The 10550-nt window shown below is 32.4% G+C and overlaps 1 protein-coding gene across 1 annotated transcript; it reads left to right on the top strand.

Annotated features, from left to right (window-relative positions):
- Positions 1-4940: 4940 nt before the first annotated feature.
- LOC139495932 (uncharacterized) lies at positions 4941-7692 on the top strand. Its single transcript, XM_071284347.1, has 4 exons — positions 4941-5680; positions 5994-6151; positions 6456-6602; positions 6885-7692. The coding sequence occupies exons 3-4, from the start codon at positions 6539-6541 to the stop codon at positions 7577-7579; spliced, it is 759 nt and encodes a 252-aa protein (XP_071140448.1). The 5' UTR covers positions 4941-5680; positions 5994-6151; positions 6456-6538; the 3' UTR covers positions 7580-7692.
- Positions 7693-10550: the final 2858 nt, after the last annotated feature.

Raw genomic sequence — 10550 nt, 5'->3', positions numbered from 1 at the left:
TGAAAGATAATACACACACATTGACGGGATGTATAAGTACCGAGCCACGTTAAATGTAAATCACAGAACACAATCCAACACTGAAAGTAATATCAATAATACAACAAAGACAGATGGAAGAACAATATAAGACGTTGCTAAAATGATAAACAGTATCAGTACGCAGAATCTATACACCAAGGCCATCATGTATTATTTGTGAAGTTGATACGCAATATTTATGAACAAGGTCTTGGTACTTTCCGATTAACTTTTTTAGAAAAAGGACGAGACGTACTTTGACATACCCCTTGTTCATCAACTTTCTGCTCAGACACTGGTGTCGTTTTACAAAGTCTGAGAAGGAGATGCAAGCTCTTGAATATCGAATTAGTTGGGAAATGTATATACCATATGCAGGTAAAGTTGGTATATTGCTACTAAGGTGGGGGAAATTTATAATTTCAAAATTAAAATCGTCTCTTTTGTCATAGATTCTGGTACTGAGATGACTGTAAGTCAAATTCGAGATATAAGTCTCAAAATGTTGCGGAGGAAGCCGTGTCTGTTGTTTCTTAATTTCAAGTTCTAGGGGATATTTTAATGGAACCTAATCAGAAAAGTTCGAATTGTTTATGGAAAGAATATCATCAATATATCTGAAAGTGAAAATAAATAATCTGGCTTCTTTGATCTTCTTGTTTTTGACAAGTGTCTGAAGGAACTCTGATTCATATGAAAATAAGGGGTCTACCAGGAGAGGCGCACAGTTTGTTCCCAAAGGAATGCCGACAATTTATTGAAAAAGTCTACCTCCAAACTCAACAAATAGTTGTCGCTAAGAAACACCAACATACTGATCACCTGTTCTTCTGTGTAGCATGTTTTACGTTTTTGTTTTTCACTATTAACAAAATATGCCTTATAATATCCCAAAGTAATAAATTTATAGCGTATGCTACCATTTTTATGTTGAAAGTCATTGTGGATTATTTCTTGCAGGCGATTTTTCAATTTCACATGGGGAATGGTGGTATACAGGGTGAAAGAATCAAAAGTTTTGATAGAGCTAATTTCAGAAAAAGTCCAGGTAGATTTTAAATAATCTAGAAGTTCTTTAGAATTTTTAAGAATCCACATATGGTTAATACAACTACGCGAGTAAATAGTTTCACAGTATTTCTGAAGACCCTCTTTCACTGCGGACAAAAATTTAGTAAATCTAAAGGACAATTCTTTAGTGGAACATGAAGATGAACCAGCAATATACCGGTGTTTGTACGGAATTTTATGAAGCTTAGGTATCCAATACAAACACGCGCTTGCTTTGGATCTAATCAGTCTTACACAAGGCTCATACGAGTGCTTGCTTTTATTCTTATCAAACTTCACAAGATTTATACGACCGTGTGCATGGGAAAATATACGAATTCTGCTACATTGAAGAGGGTATGGGTGGGGTTTACAGAATTTAAATTAATGGGTAAAATGTTTGCAGAACAAATGGCAAAAGAAAAAAGAAAAGAGAACAATATGGAAAAAAATAAAGAATTATGAATAATGGGTTGCTTAATATATAAAGAACTGAGAATAACATGAATAATGGGTTGCTAAACTATAAAAATCAGAGAATAATTGGCAAAACATAAAAAGAATAGAGAAAATGACCTAAACATCTTTTTGATAAAGAAATGAAGGACCCTCATACAGATCCTGACTCACAGTTAGGTTTTTTTGTGTTTTTTTTCAGTTAACCAAGTTCTTTGTTATCTCAATATTATGCCATGATTATTTGCTTAACACTAAACACTCTCGCTAACATAGAAGGAAACATAACAAGAACCATCTTTCAAAAAAGCTATCCGACGTATTTAAAGTTGAGTATATGTTTAAAACTATCATTTCGATAACCTTCAGAAGCACAATGACTTAATGATGCAGGACCTCTTTAATTAAATCTCAATCTGAGTGCATAAAGGGCATAAGTGCACTGAACACCTGCATAGTTTGACATAATTTGTCCTTGGTGGCAACGCCCGTTTTCTACCTTCATCTTGTGAACAACAATGATCAAACTATCTAAAAATCAATGAATTACCAACAAAAGAACGTTACAAATTGTTTTGTGAATATTCCGATGATATTTGAATAAGTGATTTACCATTTAAATAACGTTTTCTCTGTTTGTTTTCAGTATTCTCGGTCCTGGTATCTTTCTGTTTACATTCACCAAAACCCCGCGGAAATCTCACATGCGTAGGTGCGTTCTAAAAGTCATGTACGTTCGTATAACAAAGTTTGCATTAAAAATTATATAATTGTCTCGAATAAACAGCTGTCATGGATGCAAAGAAACAACTATTTTAATAAAAATATAAATCTTTGTAAGATCTAGTTCAAATATTTATAGTTTTTCACTTGTTTTCCATCACGATATAATTAACGAGACGTTTTTTCAAACACAACCAAATCACCCACCATGACAGCATTTTTTCCAATCACAGAAGGGATTTTCGAGCATGCGTATTCTGTTGCCATAGTTAGGCGTCCTTAAGTTCAAAGGGCACAAACCGAAACTATACCGACTACGTCGGAAAAAAAGTTTGCATGACGATACACTGTAATACGTTTCTGTACTAAACTATTTTAAAGTTGTGATCTTTAATTTGTTCATTGAAGGGTATTGTATTACATACTAGATACCCGTATGTAGAAATGACTTGTCGACAAAAGGTAATGTTTATAAAGGAAACGAAAGTGGACATTCCTTTCAGCCAAGAGGACTATTTTTAAAGGTAATTTTAGTTATTTTTGTGAAATATATATAAAGATATATATTATATTTGATATGACAGTTGTGTTTCTCTTCATTTGAAATGTTTGATATTGTCATTTGTTAAGGGACTTTCAGGCTTCGATTTGAATTTTCTTTGGAGTTCGGTATTTTTGTTATTTTACTTTTCATAAAACAGACAGCAATATAATTATCGTAAGATCTACATTTTTTGTTACACTAGATGACCTTTATGAGAGGAAAACAATAATTTGTAGATTTTTGTGAAAATGGGCGTATGAGGGATCTTATGACCAAAAATGTGAATCGAGATCATTTGTTTAGCCTGATTTTTTACCTTATGTTTTTTTTAATCTACTCTTCCGTAACTTTGAAAGTTATAGATCTGCCACTAGTGACAGATATCATGTGTTACAGGTATATATGCCCCATTTTAGGACCTCATTCTTAAATATAAGAAGATAACTTTTCTAATAACTATTTTATCAAGTTTTCTAATTCAATTCATATTAAACCAAATAGAAAAGCTGGACTTCATCATACAAACTTGCTAAAGCTTATAATATGCACACATTTGAAAATTTGACATAAACTTATGAACAAGTCTTATAGGTGTTTAAATCGTCCTTCTTTATCGCACCGTGAATGATTTGTAATAGATATCAGTACTTTTTAAATAGTTAGATAACAAAAGTAAATCTACTTAAAGGTCTATCTAACAAAGAAGTAAACACAACTTCCTTATTCATTTAACACACATTACACCATTTGAATGATGCAGTCAGGTGGCCTAGTCACGAATTGTTTTCCCGAACGTGACCTACCGAATTAGACTTATTAACGGGTTTGTACTGACATCAGTAACATGACGGGCGTGGACCCCCAGTTTTCTATGTTGTGTTTTTGAGTATTATTATTTGTCTTTTGGTCTTTTTTATAGCTACGGCGTTGTTAGTATGTTTTCAACTTAAGAGTGCGAATGTCTTTCTGTATGTTTTGCCTCTGTGTTATTGGTTTTTTTTCTCTACACTAAAATAAAATAAATTTTTCGACACAAATCATTCGTCTTTTTAATATTAAAAATTATTTAATAAAATAAACAACATTGACGTCATGACGTATTCAGGCCTTAGAAAAGAGAAAATCAGCTTCTATCTTCAGTACTAGTATTAGTTATTGAACTTCAAGGTTGAACGGTATTTACCGCCCCTGACAGTACTCTTTAAATGGTCAATACTGGCAAATACTGGTCAATTTAAATATTCATGGTGTTTTTATACTATTTTTTGAAGTTATTTGTTTGATGCTTGATAAAAAGTGAAATATATTTAATTTTTGATCTTTTAGCATGTTTCAGCTGATATAAATAAATGAATTTGATATGATGTATTCATCTTTAACACTAATACCTTCAAATTTGGTCCTTATAAACTATGATATTGCATACTTTAGATATATACAGAATTGACTTATTAATTATTTCAACATCTATAAATCCAGGGTCCGTGTAACACTTATTAATTAAAAGTTTTAAAAAGTTTAAAATTTTAAATTTTTGGAATTTTGATCAAAGTTTCAAAATATCAAAATTCCAAATCGTGTAAAAGTTTTGAAATTTTGAAATTTTAACCAAATAATTAAAATATTAAAATTCGAAATATCGTTTATAAATTTGATAGTTTAGAAATTTGATCAAACTTTCAAAATACTAAACCTAATGTGCAATTTTGATTATTTCACTTTTTGAAAGTTTGATTTTTTAGATTTTTGATTAAAATATCAAAACGAGAAAAGAGGGGTACCCTGAACACGACCCTGGTTCAGTGATGGTGCAGTGATGGTTCAGTGATAATATACGTCTTACTTACTTAACTGCGAAATATAACAATGAACTAAAATTAAAATCATACAAAACTTATAAGACCAAAGGTTCCTGAATTGGGACAGGCGCACAAACGCGGCGGGGTAAACACATTTCGTGCGATCACAACCCTTCCCCTTTTCATCTAGTAAATGTAGAAAAAACAAACCCACAGCAATACACACAGTGAAACGCACTTTAAAATAAATCCAAGTAGGAAACAAAAGAAACTAATCAAAATGACAATGATAATAAATTAACAAAGTACTACTATTTATTAAAATTAACTGGAGCTTATTTGACTAAATACGAGTAAAACTGCCAAATCGATAATTTTGTCCTATAAGGCCAATACGGATTTTTCCGTATTGGCCCGGGTTTAGCAAGCCCAATATTAGCATATTCGATTAGCTCTAGACTAATCGGTTGAAATCCCGATAACTCTAGAGAACTACGGCTAGTGTCGTCTGACAGGAGAAAATGACAACAAAACGATGGAGCAATAGCTCTATAAAAAATATAGATGATGCGATGGATGCGTTAGTTGAAGACTATTTTCACTACGACGATTTATCTAATAGGGAGGCAGAGTACATCAAGAGAAATCTCGCGGATGTCAATGGGGAAGGAAATTTGATTCTGGAATAAGTTGATTCAGCGAATTTCAACTTCCCAAATGAAATTCTGCAGGACATTGAAAATGCACAGAATCATGAGATTGACGAATCAGACAAAGAAAATAGCTCGAGTAGCAAGAGGTTTCGCTCTGTCACTGATGAAGACACTGACTCTTTTCTAGCTTTAAGTGTTAACAAGAACAAAAAAACTAAAAAAAAGAGTGACTTGCAAGTGATGCTGGATTTTTTCATATCTGTTGGAGAAATGCGTGATTCAGTGGAAATACCTGCCAAAGACTTGGACAGTCTGTTATCAAGATTTTTTCTTGGAGTCCTGAAGAAAAATGGTGACGAATATGAGCCTGACTCTTTATCCTCTATGTTCAACAGCTTGGATTGACATTTGAAGGACTCAAAAAGTAGTATAAGGTACGATTATTTTCATGTAGATTATTTGATATCTGTGAGACATGTAACTCCCTTGTCTTGATATAGCATGATAGCCTTTGCATTATTCTGTCAAGCATTATGACTCGAATATTCAGTGCCAATATTTTAATTTTAGCCTTGTGTCATTTTTTTTGGTAAAAACTATATATATCATCTGGGTCAATGTGGTTTTGATGATCTTAAGCTTGTGTACAATGAATATTCCTTGGTTTCTCTTTGCTATAAGTATAAAACATGTACATACAAAAATTACATGTCAGATATTATGCATATCTTTTCTTTAATGTTTCAGTATTAAAAAGGATCCTGAGTTCAACCACACAAGACGGGTATTAGAAGCGAAGCGAAAGGCATTAAAGTCATTGGGCAAGGGCAGTAAGCCAAACAGAGCTGAACCTTTGACGACTGGGGAAATCCAAATCTTGAGGGAGAAAGGCGTTATTGGAACACGTAAGTTTAAAAAAAATGTTGTATTCCAGCGTGTCAGTCAGTAACTTTTAATTAAACATTTTTCTAACCTTGTGGCAAACAAATTATTTTATCTCCTTGTCGCCCTCTATCCATCCCTGATTATTAAATGGTTGTTCTAATAAAAAATGTTTAAAATACACATAAGGTCTTGAACAATGAGAGTGTCTCCAGAGGTCTTTTGCATTTTGATACAGTATTTGTCCTTTAAATACTATTTTAAGTTGGATATTTACATTAAGATACATGTATTTTAGTTAAGTTCTTTTTTTTTTTCTTTTTCCAGAAAACCCTGATGCATTACTGAATGCTGTGTTTTTAAATAATGCAACATACTTTGGTCTACGAGGTCGACAAGACCATGTTAACATGACATGGGGAGATGTCAAGTTAAAAGCTACATCTGATGGAAAGGAGTATTTGGAATTTAATGGTGAGATTATGTTATGATTTCCATCATTTAAATAGTTGATATTTTAAATCTTTTAGAAATCACAGAATATATACTTCTGTGGATAATGGATGTACATGTACAACAGTCCTGACAAAAGTTGGTAATTTGTGCTTTTAAGGATATTAACCATTGTTTTATATTTATCAAAACAAATCTTATTTACTATGCAATACATGTTTTTTGTTATATAAAAGTGAAAGTTTTGTACAGACAGGAAGGATAATTCTTCTTTAAATATTGACATAAGCATACTTTTTTCAGAAAGAAGCACCAAAACCCGTAGTGGAGCAAAAAGCAGGGATTTCCGGGATATTACGCCAAAGATTTTCGGGGAAGGAGGAAGTAATTGCCCTATTCATGTTTACAAGGAATACAAACGGCATAGACCTCAAGACACATTAACTGATGAACATAGATTTTATTTGAGGCCTTTAGATAATAAACATGAGGAAATATGGTACACTCGCCAAACCATAGGCAAAGATAAATTAGGTAAAATGGTAAAAAATATGGCAGAAAAAGGAGATCTTCAAGGAAGAAAGGTTAATCATTCGGGACGTAAAACTTTTGCTACCACACTACTTCAAAATGGTAGACCTGCCAATGAAGTTGCTCAATTAGGAGGCTGGAAAGGCATTAGTACCTTAACTCATTATTCAGTACCGTCTATTGAACAACAGCAACAAGCTTCTCACACAATATCTAAGGTCATGTTGCCGAACTCAGATTTACAGACGACATCAGATTCAGAGGAACCTTGTGAACTTTCAAACTCAAATACATTAGTTCATAATAATTTAAATGCAAATGTATCAAATACAAATAATCAAACTGCTAACAAACATGACAACCCAATGGCCATGTTTGCAGGTGCAACTATAACAGGTGGTGTTTTCAATATTAACATATACTCAGGGGAAAGAAAGAATACTATAAACTGCAGCCAAGAGCTTTAATCTGAAAACTAGATAAAAACATGTTTTTTACTTGTTGTGTTTATTTACTGTTGATTATTTAATAAAATTGTTACTATTTTATTGTTTTGATTAAAATCCTCAATTTTCATTGATACATATTCAAATCACTACTATTGAAGTCCTGAATGTCAGATTTTCACACTATTTTCAATCTTCATATTGGCCCGGCTAGAGTTCATATTGGACTGGTTAATTAATAAAGGTATCATTGCGTAACAATTTTCATATTGGCTTAGTTATAGGTCCTCGGGCAGCCATATTGGCCTTCGGCTTCGCCTCAGGCCAATATGGTACCCTCGGACCTATAACTAAGCCAATATGAAAATTGTTACGCAATAATACCATAATATGGGGACGAAGTCCCCAATAACAGTAGAAAATTCAATAAAAAAAAAAATTCGGGAAAATTTCCCGAATTTTTCATTGTACTAATGAACTCAAAATCGTTCAATTTTTTTTATGTCATGTTTTGAAATCCCGGACCTGCGCAGAAATGTACAATATACTTCCTTTTTCCGGTCTCGTTTGTATGAAACTTTGAGTAAAATATATATTTATCAGTCTAGTATAAAATAGGAAGGAACGCGCAATACTTATTTTATTTTTAATAATTCCTTGATATGAAAAAACGTTACCTAATGATAGCGTTTTCTTGTTTACATTGCATATGACGTCATAATTTAAATAACGTCAAAACTAAAATCCCTAACAACAGAACCAAAATCGGAAACGTTACTGTATTTCCGTGTCTTTTTTTTGGACAAATAATTGAGTTACAAAATAATAATTCATACAGACTTCGTCCCCATTTACAGGTAATGCCTGCCTCATATTATTGACTGCTGTGCCCAATTTTGTTTTACACTTTTACCTTTTATGTCTTGTTTTTTATGTTCACACATTGTTGACAATATAATGGAATTTTAAACAAAGGACAGGTTAAGCGAGGAATGAAAACAGGTTCAATTCGATATTTTCTACATAAGGAAATACCTGTACCAAGTCAGGAATATAACAATTGTTTTCCAATCGTATGCTGTGTTTGAGCTTTAAAGTTTTCCATTTGATATAGGACTTTCCGTTTAGAATGTTTCTTGAAGTTCGGTAATTTTCTTATTGTACTTTTCCCCTAGTATATTTTTGGTGTTTGGTAGTGTTAAAGACAGCAAAACAATATCAGCTTGACTTCTACGACCAAGATGACAATCAATTTAAAGTAAAATCATAGAGACATAACTTTTTAAAGCTAAATTGTGTGCATGTTAATATCAAGAGCAGCAACACGTATCGAAGGGATGTTTAAACATCATCATATTGGTGATGTGTAATTCTGCAATGCATAACGCATCCGCTCAAAGTTATAAGTGTGGTCTTAATTTTACTGTTAAATGTGATCTTATTCAATCGAAAGTAGGAGACGTAACCAAGGTGATAGAAATAGGTTATGGGAATCAACTTAATAATACAAGCAAATTGGAAACTACTTATACTTGATAAGGTTCAGCTTTTTACCCCAAAATAAGTAATCAGGCATAATATGCATAAAATGAAATAATAGATAGCAGTTGGGATGCTACATGTTTAATTCAAATGATAAGGTTGTGCACACAAGTGGCAGTCTAAACCTTTGTACACGCTGCAAAAGCCCAAGTTAAAATTTAAAGTGAGGTAAACTAAAAATGAAGTCGATCAAACCATTGAAATATGAACATATTATGGTGAATATGAACAGATGAAAAACAATTAAAGATATTTCAGCATCACAATTCTTTTTTTTCTAAAAAACGACAACATTTATATACGTATGTATGACATATGACAGCTTATTTGTTTCTCGGAGAATTTTTCGTGCTGAAATTTATAGCATACCGTGCTTTAGGGCTATCATGTTTTCTTTTGTTCATGTTGTTTGAAACCGAATCACCATCTGGTAATAATTGTTAAAGTAATATCGTTGTTTTTACAATACGCTTCGGATTATGCATCACAGCTAGCTATATTTCTTTATTTTAATGGATTGTCCCTTTTTGATGATGAAGGTCGGTCGAGAACCAAAAAGTAGGACAAGAGAAATGGTTTAAGCGTCCATGTTTGAACTTGTTCCTGCTAATGTCTGGATTTTTATTGCGGTATCACAGATTTTGTTTCTCATTTTCTGTCACGTTGACTCTACTACTCATTTTCCCAGAGGAACTTTTAAATGTCAAGTTTAAAGGGGCACTAGCTGTCAAATTCATGTTCACCGATTTGACTCAAATTCTCATATTTGATTTATAACATACTAAAACGTATATCTAAATTACAATAAGCCTGAAATAAACAGTTAACAAAGCATGTACTCGATAAAATATATCAGAATTTCGTGTGTATTTTAGTGCTTACGCCATCTAATTAATTATCGAGATGTTCTCCGAATACTACCGACGGTCACATTACCCGATATAAACATAGGTTTAAATAGATAACAACCCTCGTGCAATTGGATTTTTATAGGTCTGTTTGATTTCATTTTATAGGTGAAAAAAATAAGTTAATTAATAAGAATGTTTTTTGTGGATCGAATCAATCAACGAAGTGGTTTACCTTTGTTTCACTTTCAATGTTGACATTATATTCCTTTTAATGGATGAGCACGACTTGTGCATGAGTAACCAATCTCTTGCTAATAGGTTGAATTAAGGGTCACATGAATACGGCGTAAAAGAGGTCAAATAATTCACTCGAAGTGAATAATTCATCTTCTAAAAACGAATTATTATTTCATTATTTCACTTTAATTAATGATTGAACCAAACGAAATCCTATTTTAATTTTTTTCATATCTCGTAGCTAGTGTCCCTTTAAAATTTGACAAGTTTAATTCTCAAAATATTGTCCTCTATCGATAAATGTTTAAAGTTCATTACTACTATCCCTGTGACGGCAAATCATTCTTTTGTTGTTAGGGTAC

The sequence above is a fragment of the Mytilus edulis genome, chromosome 11 (assembly GCF_963676685.1).
Source record: "Mytilus edulis chromosome 11, xbMytEdul2.2, whole genome shotgun sequence".
NCBI classification, from domain to species: domain Eukaryota; kingdom Metazoa; phylum Mollusca; class Bivalvia; order Mytilida; family Mytilidae; genus Mytilus; species Mytilus edulis.
This window is presented reverse-complemented; position numbering and strand designations above follow the sequence as displayed.

Bases quoted from the DNA above. Each gene is read 5' to 3' on its own strand.
- LOC139495932 (XM_071284347.1), top strand. From the start codon at position 6,539: ATGACATGGGGAGATGTCAAGTTAAAAGCTACATCTGATGGAAAGGAG. The intron at 6,603-6,884 runs GTGAGATTATGT...TACTTTTTTCAG, and splicing joins GGAGTATTTGGAATTTAATG to AAAGAAGCACCAAAACCCGT.